Below are 24,663 nucleotides of genomic sequence, written 5' to 3' on the forward strand. Positions count from 1 at the left end.
AGTTGGAGTAAATTTCAAAATATCACCGTGGCTCCAGGTTATACAAAATGTATATGCAACAGATGTGAAATTTGTTTATTGTATACGAATGTTTATTTAAATACTACTGGCTGGACTTTATTCAAATTTTCGACCAGAATGCACTCATTTAAATTCAAACAATATCGTTGCTTTTCGTTTGAAATATCATTTTGCTTATTGTAAGAAAAGCCGGCTTTTGGCGTGAAGACGAATGTTGATATTTGCAGTGGCGGGTGAAAATAATCGCTCGATTCAAGCATTAACAAGTAACTTCTCAACGACTGGCACCCACCACCGAGCACCGACATCATTCATGGATGAGGATCGCGAATACGATGATATGTCTTTCTCAACCGATGAGCTGTTAAAAACACAATTTCCATTGCACCACGCTTGTCGAGACGGTGACCTAGAAACAGTGTCGAACTTGCTATCGTCTGGCGATTTCAATTTATATGAAGAAGACGGTCTATATGGATGGACACCCGTACATTGGGCGGCCCATTTTGGGAAGGTAGGTATTTTGCTTGAAATTGAAATTCTTATATGATAAGTGTTGCGAGGGTCAACAGGTTTCTTTTGTGTCACTACCCTCGTTTTCAGTTTTATTCTATTAATAGCAGACAACCTTGGTTATCACGTGATTTGACTACTTTCGATTTGTCTAAAAGAGGTTTGGACAAGGGGTATTTTCTAAAAAATATTTTTTATTTACGATATAATATTTTACAAAACACTTATTTTTATTTTAATTCCATAAAAATACTCACTTTGGCAGCTTGCTTAATTAATCAAACTACAAAGGTGTCCATGCCATATGAAACTGGATTTTAAAAGCAAATAGACATCTTATTGGTTTTAAAAGTGATACAGCAATGTATCAATAATTTTGCTTGAATAGCAAATTTCGTAGTAATTAGTTCTTAACTCCAAATATATATATATATACAGAGGAAAAACTCAGTATTGATGAGGGTATACAGTACATATGTACGTACCTCTGTTTTTTCGGACTTTGCCACTTAATTTGAATAAACTTGTGAAATTTCACACTTTCCATAGTAGTATGTCTCAAAGAGATAAAAACAGATAATGTTTGAATTAGTTCCAAAAGCAAAATAAAGTCCTGAAAAAATCATCATCAAAATCAGCATTTTTTTACTCCTAATTGTGACATTGAAGCGAAGCTTAGAAAAAAAACTTTCAATAAATCACAGTGTCCTATTATTATGCAGAGAATTAGAATAATACAATGTAAATAAAAGATATCAATGCATGTTCTGGAGTAATAAAATCATACATACTCACACAGAATGAAGAAAAATATGACATTGAAGGAAGTCTTTTTGTTCGTAACTCTTCGTGTCCCTTTTCCTGTTCATATTCTGATAAATCTTGTTTATGCAAATAATGATAGTTTCATACAGAAGTTTACACAAACTGCATCATAATCACTAATAAAAAGAAAGGAGGAGGCATTCTTTTACTGTCAATTTCGTTAAACTTAAGACAATCATGCAATGAACATCGGCACCCTGATTGCCATCCAAATCAATACGAACAAAATGTGTCTCTGTCTCTCAATAAAAGTAACTGGAAAACCTAAAATTTAAATATAGATCGACCTAGATGGCGCCTGCAGTGGGTTTTTTCCTCTGGCGGGTTATAGACCATGCCCACTTGTTTGATATTTTGCGTACTGGCTTGAATGACAACCGTGTCCTGTCCAGCGGTGATATGTTACGTCCGTGACGGGATGTACATGTATTTTGAACTTTTAGGTAATTTTTCTCGTGATTTGAACTGACCAATTTATGCTATCTCACACGAATAGCAAGAAAGTGTATGACACTGTTTGTTTGCATTGATATTTAAAAATGACATCCGCTTTTGATGTCTCCTGGCGGTAAATTTGTGATGGTCGTAATGACAACGACATTTTAAACATGGTGTCTTTCAGCAACGAACAAATATTATCTTACCGCATGGTGAACACCATGATTTGCGATCTAAATCTATCAAAATTACTTTATTTCGTGAATTGATGAAACCTGTGGCATGCTTTATTAGCACAACATAAAACTGGCTACCTATAAATTTACAGTTGTGTTACGATCGTAACATGCATGTACAGGACACACACTTTCTCCTGTTTTTGTTACGATCCAATATTAAACATGGTCCATGCATACCCTCATCAAAAATTGGTATGAAAATGTATTTTCTCACTGTGAACTCAACCGCAGCATCTGTTTTCTGATTGACAAGATGGTGGTTGTATACTAGCTTCTGCATGATTGGTAGAAATTCGCATACCTTTTGATTTTGCTCAAATTTTGTATATTCATGTAATCTGGCACTGCAACTTCCGTTCTCCTATTTGCGTTTGTTTTTCCGAATACAGGAGTAGGTTGGGGACATCTGTAATGGCCTGCCCCCATTACAACTACCACTTGTTCCTTTTATACCTCCATGTTGATGTATTGCCAAACTTGTTTATAAAATGTAAACTTCCCAACTTCTGCTCAGACTTAAAATGCTTGACACATTGAATCTTGTGCTCAAATCGGGGACAGGCGAGACATCTAATTACGCGTAATTCTTGTATATTACCTGTAACTGTTGATATTTTGTTGTTGGGTTATGTACTTTTTCAATGGAATTCACAGATAAATAGAAAGGTCCTACTGGGTATATGATAATTATAACACATCTTCTGTATGGTACAATTTAATAATAATGTTTTTTGGTCAAAATGCATGGATTTTTTTTGTGTAAAATTATTAATATGAATTAAGTCAAGTTTTGTTCTACATTTCAAGATACCTGTTTTACACCATAAAATAATTTTAACACATTATTTGCAGATGTTTAGCTCGCCTGCCTCTGGAATAATCATTAGGATAAAAATTGAATATCAGTAACCAAGATTTGATCTGTCCTTGACTTGCTCTTTTGTTCTTTCATTTGATCTGGATGAAGACCTTTGAAGGGCAGCTATTCAGGCCCTTTGACATCTTGATTTATGGCATTTCTCATATTTTCTCAAGAACAAATTAAGAACTTGAATATAGTTAACTAAAACATTTATGACAGCTATAGGCAGTATAGGCTGCCAGAAGTTTCATTATCTTTTTTAATAGAAAGTACCTTCTGAAAAGCAGGAGGTACTGTCTTATGTGGGCCGCAGGGCCACACAGAGGCTGTAGGCCTCCGCCGAGGGCCACAGGCCCGAGTCAGGGGGAGGGCAAGCAGGCCCCCACACCTCCCTCTTCTCATAAGTGAATTGAGGTTAATAGGAAAACAGTCCGAAAATTGAAATACTTTTGAATGTCTTTTTATTGCTATTATTGTTGGCCGGATTACAAATGTTTTTTCATTATTTTTATCAGACTATTCATCTATGTGAGTTTGATTTATTTCTGTATCAGTTAATAGAGTGTATGTCTGTATTCAGTTAATAGAGTGTATTTGAATTTTTAGTTGACTTGTTTGATGCGGCTTTTAGAACATGGTGCAAGTTTTGACTCGGCTACCAATCGCTTCAATCAGACGCCTTCACATATTGCAGCATTTGGTGGAAAGGGTCATTGTCTAAAATGGCTGCTACACTGTGGAGCAATGATAGATCGTCAGGTAAATTTACTAAATGTTAGAAAAATAATAAAATTCTTTTTGTGATCGGACATTAATATGCTTCTCTTTTTTCTCTATTGCCCTTGTAGTTGGCTTGTTTGAGAAAGCTGACATCTTTAAGTAATGACGGTAAACTCTGTCACCTCGCTACCTCACGCTTCCGACAGAGTCCTCTGCATTTGGCGTCTCTCAGAGACCAACCTCATTGTGCTCAATGGATAATTCAAAGTGGAGCTAATATTGAAGTTCAGGTACATTCAACTAGACATTCATATTGGTAAATGAATTCCTGGTAAATAGGATGTTCAACCCTCCACTACACGTTAATCTACGTGGGATTATATGCTGTTTACCATGGTTAAGAATAACATAACCTCATAATCTCATTTATATTTGATGTAGGTCAGTCTTCCAAAATCTAGCTACTTGAATAATAGAACAAAAAACATAATACATGTACTTAATATATATTACTTGCTAAGAAAGTATAGTGGGTGTTTTTTTTAACACATTAGTCATAGATGTTATATTCTTTAAAGCCAACATTAAAATTAATGCTAAATTACATAATTATGACTGTCACAAATTATAAACTATATGAGGTTAAATGTTACAATGTTTGTATAATTCCAGGATTATCTAGGTGAGACACCTGTTCACAAAGCTGCCAGAACAGGTAGCATGGAGTGTGTCAGCCTACTCGTCTCACAGGGATGCAACCTTAGGTAAAACCCAGATACTTGTTTAATTTTCTTGCACTAGGAAGATTTTGGCAACAAAGCACATATTTACATAAACATGTATACAATTGGATAATAACTGACAGGGAATCCTCTTGCTCTGAAATGGAGATGAAAGGCCCTGTTCAATCCTGTATGAAATTTTGGTGTGTTTTTAGCTCACCTGGTCCGAAGGGCCATGTGAGCCTATGTCGTACTGCGGCGTCCGTCCGTTAACCTTTTCTTTTGAACGACTTCTGAAGAAGAACAGGAAGACCTAGGGTCATGATATTTGACCAGTAGGTACCTGGGATGGGGTGCTATAAAGTTTCCTCATAAAAATGACCTTGACCTACTTTCAAGGTCACAGGGGTCAAATATGTTAAAAACTTTAAACAATAATATCCTAAGAACCATTTGGACTAGAGTCATGATACTTAGGTATGTTATGAAGACCAGCAGTGCAAATATTTTCTTTAGCTACAGTAATGAGGTCAAAGGTCAACTTTAAGTGCTAGTCGGGGGTCAAACATTAACATGGGTAAAACGCTTTAACAATTTCCAGAAGGCCCAGGGTCATGATATTTGGCCAATAAGTACCAGGGATAGAGTGCGATAAATTTCCTTATTAAAATGACCTTGACCGACTTTCAAGGTCACGGGTCAAATATATATGTAAAAAACTTTTGGTCTAGAGTCATGAGACTTGGGTATGTTATGAAGACCAGCTGTGAATCTTTTTATTTATTACAGTAATGAGGTCAAATGTCAACTTGAAGTGCTAGCCAGAGTCAAAGGTTGACATGGGTTAAATGCTTTAAAACTAAAATTTTAAATTTCAAGCAACAATATCTTCAGAAGTTTGTTTGTTTGTTTATGTTTAATGGCCCATCGACGGCTGTGGTCATTTAGGGCCATGGTGATTTATTTATTTATTTTATTTTTTTAACAAACATGTGAGTAGCCAAGATAAAATCAGATAAAATGGTTCATTTCAAAAGCATTCGCATTGTATGTGTAGATAATTAAAAATAAAAAAGGAATAGTTAAATAATGCCTTCGAGTCCACGGAACTGAAAAGAGTTTCCATATCCGGGACTCGAAAGTAGTTATCACAAATGTGTTTAAAATCGGTCTGAAGTTACCTATATGTCTGTTTCATGTAACAAAATAAACAGGTGAGCGGTACAGAACCTCTGGGCCTCTTGTTTGATATTTCTTATTTAGAATAATTAACCACAAATACTGCAACACTGTTGTGCTCAGGAAAGAAGTTCTAAGTCTAAAACAAAGTCTCAAAAACATAATATACAGTGACTTATTTTACCTAGTTTTACAGCCAAATACAGGCTGCTACCCTTTGCAAAAATGTTCCTCTATTTTCTCAGTTCATGTGGAAACAAGCTGTTGTAAAATTAAGGAAGACAAAAACACTGATATATACATATTAAGTTCATTGAATTACCATTAAAATAGAAAGGTCTTACATACTTTCAATGCCATTAAGTCATTTCCAAAAGAGTGTGTTTTAATGAAGAATTATATTTCTAACAGTATCAGAAACCACAATAGCCAGACCCCTAGCCAGTTAGCGGCTGAGTGTGGATACCATGAGTGTGCCAACTACTTGGAGAGAGCTACCCAGATCCAGCAGCAAGCCCAGGGTGTGTACAGTGAACTGAGAACGCCCGTTACCCACACCAATCCAAACAGTTCCAACATGATTCCAAATGGTGTCGGTGGAAACCGGACTGAAATTGTAACAGATCCTTGCTTCACTATGCAAGGGTTGAATGGGGGCATCGTACCGGGCGCTGCAGGGGAAGGCAGCACCATGGCAACAAACGACTGTGATATGGATATGGCCGAGTCAATGGGGGATGGTTATTTACAAGGAGAGGCTGCCATGTTCTGTAGAGCAGGTGTTAAAAGGGCACGGGATGACTTGGACGAGGAATGCTTCAAGAGAATGAGAAGGGCTGGTAAGTATTAGGGGAAACAGTACTAAATAATTTAGATGCTAAATTACTGGTCATTTTCAATAACTCTTCTTAATTAAGTGAAAGAACTTAAATATGTCTTGATAATATATCAGAAAACTATGTCAAGTTTTATTCTTGTGTCAAATAGAAAATATCTTTAATTCCATGTATCACCAGGAGTAGTTTTTGCCATCAGCCCTTCAAAGCAAGAGATATTTTTACTGGAAAAAGAAAAAGTGTTTCATTTGCAAGGGTTACTTAGATATATATAAAAATAGAATGGGCCTGATCTAATATAGGTTATTGTGAGAATTTGTTAAAAAAATTGAAGATGGATTTAAACCTTGTGAAATTACAGTTTAGATCTATACAAATTGTAAGGTATACAATAATTTCACAGAAATTTAGTCTATCATTCAGGCACTTTTGTTTCTTAGATTGTCCAGGTAGATCTCTTGTAGCTACATTGAACATTAATATTCAAACATTTACTTTGGAATGTTTGGTGGAATTTTTAAACACAGATTAAGAAAGCATCACTTTGAAATTTTATGATTTACAAAAGTCATGACAATTCCATTTAAATATATACCCCTACCCTTGATGTCACATTTTGAAAAAGGCCTTCATTGGTCAACGAAAGTGTTGTTTTTTTTTTATATTTGACCTTAAACATTAGTGGTTTCTAGCATAATATGACCTGGAACCAAAGTCATTCTTTTTTGGCATCATATGACCTTGAAGAGAAGATACTCTTTTTGGCCAGTTTTAGTAACTAAGTAGTGATGATGATTGAAATAGCTATTCTTGTTTAATAATTCTACACTGTATATAATTAATTTATTAAATACACTTTGGTTAATAATCATATTTTTTGTTTTTAATTAAATGAGATAAGGTTTACAAAATATGATAATGTATAAATACATATATAACCTCCCCTAGATCAATATTAATTCACCACAACACAAGAGGCAAGTAATGCACCAAAACTTGTTATAAATTAATTTCAAATCACAATACATGTATATATATATTGCCACTTAGTTGGCAGCATGTAAAATACATGTAAAACCTGGACATAAGAGATATTTTTTTAGAAACATAGGTGCTTGATTTTTCAATATTTGATCTGAACAGAAGTGATTTTATTTTGACATCATAGATGGGGTATTAATTGCAATGGAATAGTCATATTAGGCTATCAACAGAATCGTCAAGCCATTTAAACAGTAATTTTCTCTGGAAAAAGTTCTGGTAAAATTGAGGGCTGAAACAATACATCAAATCGTGTCATAATGTGATCGATATGTACTTTATTGTGTATCAAATGGTTTTGCTTGGCTTTATCACAAACTTTGACAATATTGAAATTATATATCCTTCACTTAAACACTATAAATTTGAGGTTTTTAGCAGATTTATGTATCATGCTATATATCCTACTGTAGCATTATGACCACAATATGCATCATATTGTGAGGTAGGCGTATCGTTTCAGCCTTGGTACAAAAATCATAGGTGTAGTTAACTGAAGATTTAATGGTGACTACAAAATGGTACCAGTGTTTCTTGCAGACGATAAGCTATATATTTATAGAAGGGTGAACTATTTTTTGGTTTTCCTTTTGGCTTCAGAGCCCATACACCCCATAGTATGTGATGCTGGTAACCATGGCAACAACATTATCAGCTCGTATAATGCTATTTTGTCCATCTCCACTGAACCCTTGCGACTGCCTGATGCTGTTCTCGGCAGTGTTCAGGGTCAAGGTCACACAAGTAGCGGACAGTCTCTATTCTTTTAGACACAGGTTAGTGTAAACATAAACGACGTTGCTGCACGTTTTGTTCACTTCTTTCCCTGTATTTTCCTTCTGTTGCTTTACACAAAAGACAGGACTATATAAAATCAGAGACTCAATCCGATATTTCATCATATATATAAATCATCTTGTACAACGTTTTCATATGAATATAAAGCCTAGCTACTTCAATGCATAATCATATATCTTATTGGTATATAGCTCTAAACAAATTGTTTGTTTCAGGTTTTGTCTATATTGTTTTTCCTTAGTAGCTATATGATGTGGGGTATTAGGGTCAGTAACATGATAAGGAGTATATAAAACAAGCTAAATGTATAACGAAAAAAAATGATGGATTAGGTAAACAGGATATCAGCTGAAATGTGAAGTTAAGCAGCCTGACATGGAGTAGAATCCATTTGATTATGGTAAGCTTTCAGACATCAAAATGTTCCAAGAGTTGCATATCTTCTAGTTCTTAACTTAAAAATGAATTGATATTAATTGTAAAACAATAACACAAAAATTGTTAAAACCATCAAACAGTTCCAATGATGAATTAATGGTAGGTTTTTCTTTCGACGGGGGACCATAATTTGTTCTTGGTTTAAATAATGATCATAATATTCAAGTTTGTAAACTGGTTTTATTATATTTATACATGAATGGTGTTGATGAAGATCTGGTAGTGTACATGGTGATGGTTGCAGAATTAACTTTTTTGTCAGCTTTTTAACCTTGACATGATTAAATATAAAAGAGGTGGGGGGGGGGGGGGGGGGGGGGGGGGGCAAGAGTTGTAGTATAGCAGACAAGATAGTGCACTCTTATGCAGATTCATATAGCACAACCAGTGAAATGTGTTTTTTGTGGTGTCTCAATGACAAGGTTGATATGGACTTCATTACCGTCATCAGTCAAATAATCAGTAAAGTGTATGTAAACAAAGTTGTAAATAGAACAGACATGATCAGGACATTATTTAATTATTTCTATAAATCATATTTTGTCATAGGAAAGATGTGCTCGATTTTATGATATGTTGTTGTCAGATTGTTATCAAGCTTAATCATATATAATATGGATCACATAGATTAAAGATTTTTGTCAAACCAACCATCGATTACAAGACTTGAACTAATCCTCACTACCATTAAAAGCCTGTTTTATGCTTATTGGCATATCTGTTAGAATTTGTAGTAATTTGCAAAGTTAAACCACCAAGCAGAAAGAGATACATAAAAATATTTCCGATATATTGTGACAGCCCTAAATAATATGGAATACACTGTACATGTGAGGACCAAGACCGTCACAAGGGAGGTTTTATAAGTAGCAAGGGAGATGCATGAATACAGGCAGGGGTCGACACTAACGGTAGACCGGAGGACCGGGTCCACCAAAATCTTGGACGGTCCACTTAAAGCTGGTAGACCGCCGGTCCACCACAAATTACTTGATTAGTGTATATATATTTGAGAATATTATTCAGAAATATACTAATAAAGACTTTATTCAATAACATATATATATCAATTTGTTTTGAGCAATTTGATGTGATTTTACCAGGGATCAAGCTATAAGTTGTGTATCTTACTATCTTACTATCTTACTATCTTGCTTCTGAATTCACATTACTTTATTTATGGATGGTGTATAATTGTCTAGAGATCTCCTCCCTTAGTTTTCTACCAATTATCATGTTTAGTTGTGTTTTCGAACTAAGAGTGGAGATACAGCAACTTTTCAAGGAGTTATAATGTACTTTTAGTTCGGCATTTAAATCTGGTCCTGAAATCTCCTCCCTCAGATTTGACCAATCATTTTGAAACTTGCCTGGCTTTATCATTATGATATGTAGTTGTGCTTTCATATTTAAAAGTCTTGATTTAGATGTTTTTGAAACAGTTACAGCACTTGGATATATATTCCCACCATTCAATTTTGATTCAATTTCCTTTATGAAACTTAGTACTGGCCATGGTAAGCTTGATCTAATTGTTAATCATCACAGGAGATTTTTCCATTGTAATTCAGTATTAAATGTCAACATTTGCCAGCTATATGCATGTGCTCATTCAACTTTGGTGCATTGTTCCACCTCTTCAGTGCTCTTGTTTATATTGTATTGTGGGAGAGACAGATCTGAGTAGTGCTAGACTGGCTTACAGAAGAAGCCAAGAGTCATCTGATGACAAACTTTACACCATTCCAGATTTTCTGATGTGTTGCTTTCTGATTAATTAACTGTTGATATACACTGTTTATAAGACTTTTTTTGACTGAATCAAAAATTTGAATATAATATCTATGATAGTGGGTTTTTATATAATAAAGGAATTTAGAAATATGCTTGGACTGAAACATCTTATAAAGGTTAGCACACCACCATGCGTCGTGATCTAGGTAATACCTTTGATTAATATTTTATAGAAATCTCATAATTCAAAGGTCATGTTTCCGTTTCCTTCCCCAGAGTGCCATTGGAATGAGAGTGATGCAGCCTTGTTCTCAATGTCAGACAGTTTCCAAATGAATGGTCAAATCTCCCCTCTAAAGACAAAAGATTCAAAGCCAAGGGAGATCACCTCTAATTCCTATCAACAGTTTCATACCCATCATCATTCAGTGTCCATTAAAGCTCATGAGCTTCCTTCAAAATGCATGGCATTAAGTTCTCACTATATATGACTTGATTGGCACATGTAAGTATAAATCACCCATTTTGTTGGTATATGCCGAAGTGCCAACTTGGATAATGTGGAATATTTATTCCTACATGGATTTTTTTCAACATTTTATGCCAAGTGCATGGATTTCAAACTTGGAGTAGCAGGTCTTATTTTACCAATCAAGATGCATGGCCTTGCATGTTAATTGCATTCAGGTCAAAGTTCAGAATGTCACAAAGCATGATCAGTTGACTAAACATGTGTAAAAGGGGCTACAAATCATTATGTTTTACCAGTTAGACTGCTTCTGTTATAAACAGATTTCCACATAGAATCAAAGCCCATGCTCCATTGGAGAATGTTGAAAAACTGAGATTGACTGATGTTGGGTTTAGTATATTCTAGAGTGGTTTTATTTTTAATTACACCAGTGATAAATCTACATGAGAGTCCCAGGTCCAATATTCATAGAATTTTGATAGGACACGTAGAATTTCCTGAAATACTGAAATCTTACATTGTGGGACCTATTGTTTTTAGCAGTACAGTTGAAAAGGACCCATGAAAATAAACTGTAGATTGATGGCTGATAACACGTGACCTTTGTCTTGAGCTGTTTCATTTGATTTCACCAGGGATCATGCTATTACTTGTGTATCTAGCTTCTTTGTTGTGATACTTTTGTTTTTTTGGTTCGTTTTCTCTTTTGTGTTGGACGACTTATATATATATATAAATATGATTTAAATATGTCTGACGTTGCAAGTTTCAGTATTAACTATTTATTATTATAATTAGAAATAAAAATGAGAATTTAAATATGAAATATGCACTGCTGTCCCGTATGAATTAGAGTAAGGCTGAACCAAATTGTAAAACCTTCATGTTTTATTGTATTCCATATCAACATCATTATAGATTATAGAATTTATCTCTCTATGTGTATATCAAATAGATGTAGTCATCTGGCCGTGGAAAGGGCTTCATTTCACATGCTAATTTGTCGAGTAATCCTTACAGTTTTGAACGGTGTTATAGTATGCTTACTGATTAGTGCTGTATCACATTCATTTCCGAAGAAAAAAAAATGATGTAAAATATTTAAGACGTAGAATCTATATATATATATAAAACTAGACATTCTAGATCAAATTGGATTTCAGATAATTTTCAGTAACAAGTTTGAATCCCTATATACATTTATACAAATATATAAAGTTGATTATAAAGGATTGTTAATGTCAGTGTCTCAGTCTTAGTGATGATAGTTGTCAAGGTGTTCATTGCCTGCTTACCAAATTAATATAATTACACATGACACAAAATTATTATAAAATACTTTAAAAGGCATAACATCATTAGACCTATATACTGTTGAGTGTTGAATTAATTATTTTTTCATCTATGTGAATGTAGGTATATTGTACATGTACAGAGTATAGCCAAGATAAGACTTATCATTCCTGTTGTGTTTACCGTGCGTGATATAAAGAAGACTATATGTTGAAAACATCTGCATTCAGTCTGTCATCAGAGTAAAATTTATATCGGATTGTTACTTCTGTGCGATATATCCTCAAAATCTGACATAATGTTTTTCTCTTGTTCTTCACTACAAATCCATTCAGGACTTTGAGCTAGTTATAACAAAAATTGATTCAATTAATATAAATGTTGCTTGATAAGTTGATATCATGAAGAAATCAATCGCAGCGAGTTGAACTATGCAATTTTATGTAATACTTTTATCTGTATAAGAGTGAATGTGATATATAAAATTCATGCCTTTCTTATTTCTGACTAACCATGTCGTTGTATATAAGAACATTTTGTATGTATTGTAGTTCCAGTGCTGGACAGTGCATGCAGCAGTCACTCACCGGAATCTATAGCAAAGGGCACTTGTAATCCTGCTGAAAAACATTTCCTACATCTGGATCCTGAAAAGATCGCGCAGGGAGTGAATAATAACTACGCCAGCTCCATGGTCAGCTCCAGTGCGTTTGAACACTATAGCTCTGTATCTGTGCAGCAGGGATACGAGACCACCTTTTTGGAATCACTCATTTACAACACCCACGGGTCATGACATGTCACAGTTCTATGACTCACATCAGTGTTTAATGCCTGCCATAACATTATTTCCACATTTTTGGTTTGAATTTCTAGTAAGAAAATCAAGACATTATGATAAGACAGATATGAAGATTAAATCTAAATGGACACCTGTTCTTGTAAAAAATTCAAATCTGTGACAAAAGAATCTATTTGATGATTTTAATTCAGTGTTTAATGTGTATCGATACACGCAGTGCTTTTGAAGTTAAGATATTGCATTATATGCATGTAGTGTACAAGTTTTTTTGCTGGATTATGAAACACATTTACCACACAGCGGTTCATTTGCACTATGTAACCAATGCTGTGAGTTTCAGTCCAAAAGCAGTTGGCATTTTCACTTTGATAAAAATAAGTCACTATATCCAGATGACCCATTCCAAATTTGGAAACAGATAATGACCTGCATTTCTTCATGAGCTATAACTTACCAAATATATAAACAGGATATTTTTGTCCTGCTCTTGGATGCAGGGTCAGTGCTATATCTACAATTACTGTACTTTCTCAGTTCTGAATGGCTGCTGATCGTTCTGGACAATAGCTACCACCCCCTGTCCTCCGTCCCCTCCACACACACACACCTATGCATGGAAAGTAAGGGAAAATGTTGGGTGGGCTTATTATGAGGCATGGGCTTATCAGCAGTAAAAAAAACCAGTAAATATGAATGGATTGTGACCTACATAAATAGGAATGGCTGCCAAAAAAAAGTAAATAGGTATAAAATTATTAGTTCATATTAAGTTACACAAATATGATTGTGATTGTTTCAAGTTTTCCGGGAATGGATGTGTATAGAGCTGCAGGGCCTTTGTATTATAACACTCCTACAACTGTCAGACCCTCAAATGTTCTCATTTAGGACTTTGAGTGACATTTGTTCTATATTTTTGTTCTCATTTTGGTAAGAACTGTTTAAAGCCTGTCAAATTTTCATTATTCAACATGAATTCGTAACATTCCATTCTTTACAAGTACAGTACTTAAACTCGTTTTTTTTTATATTGTCAAGATTGCATAATATACAGATGTATATTGGATGCTTTTAAAAATCAAACTTTTTGGTGTGATAAAGAACAACGTGACTGTACTGTAAAGTTTCAAAGGATCAGTTTTAATTTTTGATGTTGACCTTGATTTCTTATTGTGTGTTTCAGAAGAAATTCTTTATTAATATGTTTGACAATGAATGTTTTTCTAACATGTGAAACTTTTTTTTTTTTTTTTTTTTTTTTTTTTTTTTTTAAAANTTAACTGAGATACATCATAAAATACTGATATTGTACCACGCGTGATGATCAAACAGATGTTTTACTATAAATCAAACTCATCTCAACACTTTCACAGTGGCTATGATCAATTCTTTACCACCTTGACATGTTTAGGGATCGACTGTTTAGAGTAGGCAGACACATCATGTCATAATAGTATTTTATATACATGTATAAATGATAGTTTGGAACAAATGAAAAAGTTGTTTTAAAAAGAGATCATTACACATTGAGATAATAACAAACTGCCATTGGCAATAATTATATAATATATGTATGAAAACTGTCATTAAAATCACTGCCAATGTTTACATTACTATAGATTTACAGGTTATAAAGTGTCTAGTTTGATTGATGTATCGTTGTTAACCACATTTACTGACCAGCTAAGCAGCTTTATTGATTCTCCTGCCATGGTTTTATTCTGGTTACATTTGAAATCAAATGATGACACTATTTATAACACTTACTATATTTGTAAAGTGAAGGATTTGAATTGGTTTCAAAAATAATGTTATTGACAATCTGACGTGATTTCCATATTTATGTTAACATGTTTTATTTCATTAAGGTGCTACATGTGTGCTTCTAGTTTAGTTTACAGAATCAATATTAACACAAAACCATATTTAAAGTAACATTACAGAACAAGCGTCTTGGCACGACTTGACTGGGTCGGACACAGTAATGCTTTATACTTTGTATACGTTGTAGCTTTTTATAAATGTTTTATTTCTATTAACGTTTTTAACCAACATCTGAAGCCTTTGGATTAATTGTTTGTATTATCTATTACCATAAGTTAATACTTCTACATGTGTTTTTTCTTTTTTCTTTTTATCTAGAGTTCACAAACGTTCAAACCTTTTGAAAATCCTTTGAGTTAATTGTTTTCTGGTGGAGTAAGAAGAGTATTACATCCTTTTCACTGTTCTTTTAGAAATGTTTCAGAAAAAATCATATTCATATAATTAATTTTCTAGAATCTGTCTCAATATGTTTATTTTGATGGTACACAACAGTATTGTCACTGTGTGTCCTGTGTTACGCAGGTGTTGAATATGTGTATTACCCATGTTAACACTTCATTCTCAGAAGTTTTTTATGTATACATTAAAACTTATTTAATACAACTATACAGAGAATTTTAAATGATTTTACACGTCACAAAGTGTTTTTATTGTTATGGCATATCATTTAATTTACAAGTTAATGTACGGTAAAAAATATTAAATATATTGGTGAAATTCAATTTCTCAATTTCTTGGATCTGAAGAGTTTATTTTAAGATTAATCTGCTGGGCAGATATGCTTGTTCTTCTCACCATGTGAGAAAGGAGTTTTCTGTTGGGTGTGAGAAATTTGTTTTCTGTTGGGTGTGAGAAATGAGTTTTCTGTTGGGTGTGAGAAATGTGTTTTCTGTTGGGTGTGAGAAATGTGTTTTCTGTTGAGTGATATCAACTGTTAGTGTATGGTCAACCTTTTGGTTAACATAGAAATCTCATTTTATCAGATATCAAATGATATTGTTTTACAAATGAAAGTCTGTGGTATATAGCTGCCTTTGCTTTGTTTATATGTACATATCTTAGGACTAGTAAATCTCATATTTTATGTAGAGGTGAATCAAACACTACAACAAATTCCTTGGTTGTCCAACAGCATTTTGGCATTGGGGGAGGGGGGGGGGGGGGCATAAAGGAATTGTTAAGAAGAAAAATGAACCGTGAAAATATGTGGATGGTTTGCAAGGTGACAAATTGAAATAAGAAAAGAGGTATTACATCAAGGGTTTACTGTATAACCGACTCACCATTATCTCGGACAGTTCTTTATGTTGTTATGTACATAGTACACAAGTACCTTGAGGTGTCTGTTAGCTGTTTAGTAGAAGTATTACATTTATAAGTTTGAGATATTTATTTCCACTTTATAAAGCTGTGAACAGGGTGTCTTTTTTTATCCATCTTCTTCAATAAATATTTATGTTTCATATTTTTTTTCGTAATAACCACAGGGCCCGACATGTAAAAGCTATCCATGATAAGGAATAAGTTGGAGAGTTGTATATGAAATAGTCCTGTGTGATTCCACTCCTAGATATTTGCTTTGATTTTTAGGGCACTTTTCCTCCCCCACACCATTTCTTGTTGGCACTGTTCTTCCTTTGGGGGTTTTCCCACTGGGAGATACCTTATGTGAAAACATGTTGCCCCATCATATTGCATCAAGCATGAAACGTCGGCCATTGCTTTCTGTTTTGCCCTGTTGACACAAACAATGGCAGCACTCAGAACAAATGTGCCATTCTGGTGAGTCAGTGCTAAAATATATTCTACTTAATGGAAAATTGATTTACTCAAATGGAAATCATTTGTCTCTACTAGCTATACTCTTTGTGATTTTATGACCATTATATTTAATATAATGATCAGTGGATTCTAATATTGATTTTAATGGTTACAGGATTGGAAAAATATAATGTATAATATTCTTTATATGTTTTTAACATTTTCAGCAACATTTTGTATACATTGACTTAAGTTAATATTGACCATGTACCTAGTATGGTAGTTACATGTCTGGTCACTCTGCTCTTTCCATATTGTTGATCAAATTTTACCTTAAAATTTTCAATAAAAAATAATAACAAGGTTTAGAGCTAATAAATATGTGCATTGAACAAGTTTATTTACTTCAGGATGCTGAATCATTTGTCACACTTCAGATCAGATTGACCATAAAAGATTAAAAAAAAAAAAAAAAAAAAAATTCCTCTTTTATCCACTGCTTCATATACAATTTCAATAGATTTAGGATGATTCATAGAGAAAAAAATTACATTGGTGTCTTTTTGAAATAATTTTGGCATGAAGCGCTACCCAAATTTTGATCGGTGACGTACAAAGCAAGACATTATTCATTTTGTACCTATTATATTTATAATGTGTTACATATTGGCGGGTTATTAAAAGTAACGCCAACAGTGACCGATTTCTACATTGTGTTAATGTTCAGTCTTTTCTGCTGTTTTATTATGTTATTATATCTTATTATGTTATGAAAAAGTTAAGCAATGTTGTAGTAAAGTACGTGCAATTTAGTTCTTTGATATGCTGTTCTAGTTGTCATTTTTTAAACATCAGAACTGTCACTCTAAGTTTATTCATCTCACAAAGTATATGCTTTAACCATACAAAATTAGCTACTACAACAAAACTTAGGTGTTCGGAATAATTTTACACGTTTTAGGGGTTAAGATCAACTCTCGGTGAAAATACCACCCGAAATGATGGTATATCTCATTATCTGAAACCCTAAAGTCCAAATATAGCTGTAACAACTTCACAGGTCCCTGTGCTTCTCTATACACTGACGGACTTCTTAATGCTGCAAACTAAAGACTAAAACCCAATATTTACATTCGCTCCCATTGAAGCTGTGTAAACCGTGACTGCGTATACATTACCGTATACGCAGTGAGATTCCTTGGAGACCATTGTTTCCTATTGATGACGTAATTTACATTGTGACATCATAATGGTAACGTTGGAGATCCATCGCTGCTCGCAGGCTGTAGGCTGTTCATTTGTTTGGATTTACGCACGTTACGGAGGTTTTGTACCATTATAAAAGCAAATGTATTGGAGTTAGCTTTATTCTGAGTGTATTATCATAGTAGGAAAATATGTAAATATAAGAATTGATCTTCAGTTTGACTGCGTATACGGTAGTATGAACGCAGTTGGCAACGAACATATTCTTTATGGAGCGCTTACGCGCTCCATAGAATATGTTCGTTGCCAACTGGGTATTTCGGGGTTAAGATCAACTCTCGGTGAAAATACCACCCGAAATGATGGTATATCTCATTATCTGATACCCTTAGCTCAGTTTGACTTCGTATACGGTAGTATGAACGCAGTTGGCAACGAACATATTCTTTATGGAGCGCTTACGCGCTCCATAGAATATGTTCGTTGCCAACTGGGTATTTCGGGGTTAAGATCAACTCTCGGTGAAAATACCACCCGAAATGATGGTATATCTCATTATCTGATACCCTTAGCTCAGATTGACTTCGTATACGGTAGTATGAACGCAGTTGGCAACGAACATATTCTTTATGGAGCGCTTACGCGCTCCATAGAATATGTTCGTTGCCAACTGCGTTCATACTACCGTATACGCAGTCAAAATGAAGGTCAATCCTTAAATGAACAAGGCGGCGATCAGTTGGTCGAGAGTAGATCAAGGAGGGTTACAAAAAAGTATGGCATTATCATACCAACCAAGGATTAGGCCACATAGTGCTAGCATACGCCTGTTTGACGTATAATCGAGAATAAACTAAAAGGAAAACCTTCGTTGCCCGCGGTGAGTAAGAAAGACCAAAGGCTGTTCCGCAAAGACTTGTAAATAAAACAATAGGCAGCCCAATTTACGTTTCATCTTGATCGGCTTTGAATGGTTTCCTGATGTTCTAAAGACCCGAATGTGTCCTATACAGCGAAATCTACCCAGCATGGACTTGAATATCATTTTATTCCGTGGTTCCATCTAGTTTTGCATACTTAGGTTTGTCCAAATTATGAAACACCCGTGGTGTACCAAGTACCGTTGTCATTATTTGTCGAATATCAGGTCCGAAAATTAAAGGAGATTGAACAAAGAGTGAAACCTGTCCAATCATGTATCGTGATCATAACTGGCAGTCATTTAAAAAGACAAACACGTACAACTCGTAATGATATGTAAGAGGAAGATCTAGAAATGATGGAGAGGAGAGAAGTGTTCATGTGGTGGCGCACAGAAAATCAAATGTTTCATACAAAAATACGGACACAATCCATTCGTCTTTCACGATTTGAGGGGTTACGATTCCTATATCACCATAGGTGATAATCAAAATGAAAAGAGATCAAATGCATACCGAACAACAAAGAGGAATGCACCTCCTCTCATAGGAATGAAACGATTTCATACAGCTTGCAATTTCTCTGTACATCTTTGAAGAAACTGTTAAAAGATTTAAGCTAAGTAATTACAGGTTAAAACTTTCACAATAGTGAACCCTATCTCGAATAGCCTGGTGAAGAGTTTCTCAATTGCAGTTTTCTACTAGCGCTTACCCCTCCTCCCCCTACTTTAGAACTCTTAGAATCAGGTCAGACACGAAAGTGAGCAAACTTAATAGTTATTTTTAATCGTGTTATTTTTCTAAAAAATCTAGAGACTGGTGCGAGTCCATATCTCGATCTGTTGTGACAGAAACAAGCTCTAAAATATACCCTTTCCACGACTTTAACTTACAAAAGTATTACATAGATTCCATGAAGATCAGTGAAACCCTCATTACAATATAAATAATAGTTAGTCTGGTATGTCTGTATGACAGAGGAGTTTATGACCTTGACAAATGTGTTTAGTGACTTCCAGATTAAGAATTTCGCAGAAAATTCCTCGTGGATATATTTGAGAATTTCAGAAACCAATGTCTTGGTTCATCCGGTGTAGACGTGGTCCAGGTTTTGCGTCTCCGAGCTTGACATGCGTCCAGCTAGAGCCTCTCTCAAGGACACTTAACATGCCTTTGTTGAGAAAGGTCCCTTACGTGGTGGCATATCAATGATGACCCATTGACGCAACGGCCAATACCAATAACGAGTATGTCACCAAAAAAAAAATCAACAAGTACATCACCAAAACCAATAACGAACAGTACGTCACCAAAACCAATTACTAGTATGTCACCAAAACCAATATTAAATACGTCACCAAAACCAATAACAAGTACGTCACCAAAACCAATAACAAGTAAGTTACCAAAATCAATTACTAGTATGTCACCAAAACCAATTACTAGTATGTCACCAAAACCAATAACAAGAACGTCACCAAAACCAATTACTAGTATCTCACCAAAACCAGTAAGAAGTGTGTCACCAAAATCAGTAAGAAGTATGTCACAGAAACCAATAATGAGTAGGTCACCAAAACCAATAACGAGTACGTCACCAAGACCAATAACAAGTACGAAACCAAAACCAATTACTAGTATGTCATCAAAACCAATAACGAGTACGTCACAAAAACCAATAACGAGTTAGTCACCAAAACCAATAACAAGTACGTCACCAAAACCAATTACGAGTACGTCACCAAAACCAATAACAAGTACGTCACAAAAACCAATAACAAGTACGTCACCAAAACCAATAATAAGTACGTCACCAAAACCAATAACGAGTTAGTCACCAAAACCAATAATAAGTACGTCACCAAAACCAATAACGAGTACGTCACCAAGACCAATAACAAGTACGTCACCAAAACCAATTACTAGTATGTCATCAAAACCAATAACGAGTACGTCACCAAAACCAATAACGAGTACGTCACCAAAACCAATAACGAGTACGTCGCCAAAACCAATAACAAGTACGTCACCAAAACAAATAACAAGTAAGTTACCAAAACCAATTACTAGTATGTCACCAAAACCAGTAAGAAGTGTGTCCCCAAAATCAGTAAGAAGTATGTCACCAAAACCAATAACAAGTACGTCACAAAAACCAATAAGCAGTACGTCACCAAAACCAATAACGAGTACGTCACCAAAACCAATAACAAGTACGTCACCAAAACCAATAACAAGTAAGTTACCAAAACCAATTACTAGTATGTCACCAAAACCAATAACAAGAACGTCACCAAAACCAATTACTAGTATGTCACCAAAACCAGTAAGAAGTGTGTCACCAAAATCAGTAAGAAGTATGTCACCAAAACCAATAACAAGTACGTCACAAAAACCAATAACAAGTAAGTTACCAAAACCAATTACTAGTATGTCACCAAAACCAATAACAAGAACGTCACCAAAACCAATTACTAGTATGTCACCAAAACCAGTAAGAAGTGTGTCACCAAAATCAGTAAGAAGTATGTCACCAAAACCAATAACAAGTACGTCACAAAAACCAATAACAAGTAAGTTACCAAAACCAATTACTAGTATGTCACCAAAACCAATAACAAGAACGTCACCAAAACCAATTACTAGTATGTCACCAAAACCAGTAAGAAGTGTGTCACCAAAATCAGTAAGAAGTATGTCACCAAAACCAATAACAAGTACGTCACAAAAACCAATAACAAGTAAGTTACCAAAACCAATTACTAGTATGTCACCAAAACCAATAACAAGAACGTCACCAAAACCAATTACTAGTATGTCACCAAAACCAGTAAGAAGTATGTCACCAAAACCAATAACGAGTTCGTCACCAAAACCAATAACAAGTACGTCACCAAAATTAATAACAAGTACGTCACCAAAACCAATTACGAGTACGTCACCAAAACCAATAACAAGTACGTCACAAAAACCAATAACAAGTACGTACGTCACCAAAACCAATTAGGAGTACGTCACCAAAACCAATAACAAGTACGTCACCAAAACCAATTACTAGTATGTCACCAAAACCAATAACGAGTACGTACGTCACCAAAACCAATAACAAGTATGTCACCCAAACCAATTACTAGTATGTCACCAAAACCAATAACGAGTACGTACGTCACCAAAACCAATTACTAGTATGTCACCAAAACCAGTAAGAAGTGCGTCACCAAAACCAATAACGATCGCGAGTACGTCACCAAAACCAATAACGAGTTCGTCACCGGATATGATCTGAACAAGAGGAGTGAAACAATAAAGGAAAAGAGATTCTAGTAAGATCTTGGCGCCCTCCATCAAAGAATATGTATTAGATCTACAAAAGCTGATAGTTGACCTCTTTTACTCGCCTTTTCCTTTACATGTACTATTACCCATTCCCATGTTGGAAATATGAATCTTGAACACTGACTTAAACCTTGTAATGCCACAATATTATGTTATTTGCCTCAAAGACAAATGTTATTGTATAAAAATTGCATGTTCCTTTATACATGTTATCTAAAAATAAAAATATGCAATTCTTGCATGATAAAAAATTCTGTCAGTGACGGATGAATTCTGACCAGGGCCATGGATATTTCTAACAAGGCATTTTCGATATCAAGGGGTTACGCTCACTTACGCTCTCTGTAGAAAGCGTAAATGAGCGTAACGTCTGGATATCGAGGATGCTAATTAGGGTAGCAGTGTACAGTAGAAATGGCTTGACCCTAAAAATAAAGGGCATGTCTCAGATAAACATGGATAGTGAATTTCAATCTGCAAAAACTATTTTCCCCAGATTTGGGACTTGTGAAAACCATGGTTAACACATAAAAAACCCCACCAAAATATGCAAAATAACAAGATTTTAACCCAAAATTTGACCCCCGCAAGTAGTTTTTTTCCCCTTAAAACCCATCTGAAGTTAAATACCGCCTACTCGGTAACAGAAATACTCACGTTTTAGCAAAGGTCATACCGGTGGATTTTTCACAATATTTACACATGTGCTGAGTACAAAAATAAACTACATGAAAAGCTAGCTTTTGTTGTGTAGACACAGATTTGTAAATGCCCAAAACTTTAGTCTCAAACCAAATTCGATTTTTTTTTTAAATTATGAAGCCCACATAGTCCACTTCATCATGTATATGCCAATTTGAGTGCTGTTTTTTTTTAAATTTTAATACATGCTATATTACAGGGGTTATTCATGGTATAAAAATATCACCCGTGGCCACCGTACGCTACTGTACACTGCTACCTAACAATGGGACCAAGAGGAAAATTGAACTGCAAAAATTCAAGATGGCTGTCTGGTGGCCATCCTGTTTTTCCAAAGCAGTCCCTAAAACCAACATGCATAAGTATGGACCATTGGAAACCTTCGTGTAAATTTGAAAAATATCTCTAATACTTTCTGAGAAATAGTGCTGAAAATCTTTAACTCGATCTTAAACTTCAAGAGGACTGCCTGTCGGCGATCTTGGTTTTCCGATCAGTCTTGAAATTAAAATATGCATAACCACGAAATTAGATTAGTTATCTAAGTCCGTGGCATAACTAAGGACCATGGGAAATGTTTATGTGACATTTGAGAAAGATCCCTTCAGCGCTTTCTGAGAAGTAGGGCTAACAAACTTTAACTCTAATAATTCAAGATATCCGCCTGTCGTCCATGTGTTTTAAAATGTAGTGTTTTTGCGTGAACTTCTATGTCTTAGTCCGTGGTCAGACACATGCTCCATTGGCGTACACAGCTAGACAGAAAGATACGTATAAATCTTCTAAAGTCATCATATGACAAATGCAAAGGTCACGCACTGTTTAATGATCGTTTACTACAAATCTAGTGTTTCGGGATATGAAGGATTAGACTTTTGGTAATAAAATCCATGCCTTCGTTGGATTAAAATCTAATATGTGCAAGTGTAGGCCTACTTTTATGGCATTATAACATATAACAGTGCATGGACAGGATCCGTGAGGTATAGCAATCATATATCCGTGTCGGAACAAAAACTGCAAAAGACGCCAAGAAAAGAAAAACCGTCATTAATACGAAGACATGAGCAGTTTCTCTTTGACCGAGAAGTACAAATATGAAAAATTACACAGATCCACAGTTACGACCACCAACTATAGAAGCATGAACAAAATTGAACAATAGTCCTTCGACGGCAATGCTATCTGCTCCCCGAACCAGCCTATACAAGGTATCGCCTTGACATCTAGGAGGAGCTACATGTAGTATATGAATGCCAATAGCCAGAACATCTTCATGGCGGGAATCCGTCGGCTGTTTTATATCCACTGGTCAAAGATATTGGTAACGTGACGTCATTATCCGTCCTGGATGTCGTTTTGACCAATTTGTTGTTAGGGGTCTAGGGCAACTCCAACCATACACTTGCCCTCAGGCGAAATTTTGGGTGTTTCCAATTTGAGAGAGCAATTTAGCATTATAATTCCACCAAATCTTACATATATTTTTCACCGTAATATATGCATGTTCAGTGAGATCAGTAACTTAAATCAAATTCCTATTAAATGTTTATTAAGCATTGTAGAGCGTAGCAGGGACGTATATACTGTCCCTGAGCGTAGTAAGACATTGTATTTCTCCCCAGTATTGCGCAACCCAACTAAAGACAGGGGGGACCCAGGAATTAATTTTGGGTGTTGCCCAAAATTTTAAACTCAGAAAAAGACTAAAAAAAACCTAATAAATTATATTTGTCATGTCGGTGTATTTTTTTTACATCACAGATACCGCAACATCCACCCCAGACCATTTTATACTCCACCTGGATTGTTGGAGTTGTGTGGGCAGGAGAAAAACACTTTCTCTGATATTCCATGCGTGCGACGCAATGGTAAAAATGTAGGTTTTTGGTTAAAATGTTGATGTTTGTGTCATGCCTTTCATGTGCATGTAGTTTAGGCGAGCATTTTGGCAATTGAATATTAATTTATTTTG

General features: G+C 35.0%; 1 protein-coding gene across 5 annotated transcripts; it reads left to right on the top strand.

Moving 5' to 3' along the window:
- Positions 1-17: 17 nt before the first annotated feature.
- On the top strand, positions 18-17,342 carry LOC110454053 (ankyrin repeat domain-containing protein 10-like). 5 transcript variants are annotated; one of them, XM_021503388.1, is made up of 6 exons: positions 18-535; positions 3,747-3,908; positions 4,291-4,382; positions 5,931-6,358; positions 10,643-10,871; positions 12,683-12,768. In XM_021503388.1, exons 1-5 carry the CDS (start codon positions 233-235, stop codon positions 10,855-10,857), a joined length of 1,200 nt encoding a protein of 399 aa, XP_021359063.1. In that variant the 5' UTR covers positions 18-232; the 3' UTR covers positions 10,858-10,871; positions 12,683-12,768. The 5 variants fall into 5 exon arrangements, with proteins under 5 accessions (XP_021359063.1, XP_021359066.1, XP_021359065.1 ...); XM_021503391.1 differs by lacking the exon at positions 12,683-12,768 and adding an exon at positions 7,997-8,172 and having other exon boundaries at positions 10,643-10,726; XM_021503390.1 differs by lacking the exon at positions 10,643-10,871 and adding an exon at positions 7,997-8,172 and having other exon boundaries at positions 19-535; positions 12,683-12,769.
- The last annotated feature ends 7,321 nt before the right edge of the window (positions 17,343-24,663 follow it).

The sequence above is a fragment of the Mizuhopecten yessoensis genome, unplaced genomic scaffold (genome assembly GCF_002113885.1).
Source record: "Mizuhopecten yessoensis strain PY_sf001 unplaced genomic scaffold, ASM211388v2 scaffold7647, whole genome shotgun sequence".
Classification (NCBI taxonomy): Eukaryota; Metazoa; Mollusca; class Bivalvia; order Pectinida; family Pectinidae; genus Mizuhopecten; species Mizuhopecten yessoensis.

Excerpts from the sequence above, each read along its gene's own strand:
- LOC110454053 (XM_021503386.1), top strand. The coding sequence starts at position 233 with ATGTTGATATTTGCAGTGGCGGGTGAAAATAATCGCTCGATTCAAGCA. Across the intron at positions 4,383-5,930 it reads TCACAGGGATGCAACCTTAG|TATCAGAAACCACAATAGCC; the intron begins GTAAAACCCAGA and ends TATTTCTAACAG. Across the intron at positions 6,359-12,682 it reads CAAGAGAATGAGAAGGGCTG|TTCCAGTGCTGGACAGTGCA; the intron begins GTAAGTATTAGG and ends TATGTATTGTAG.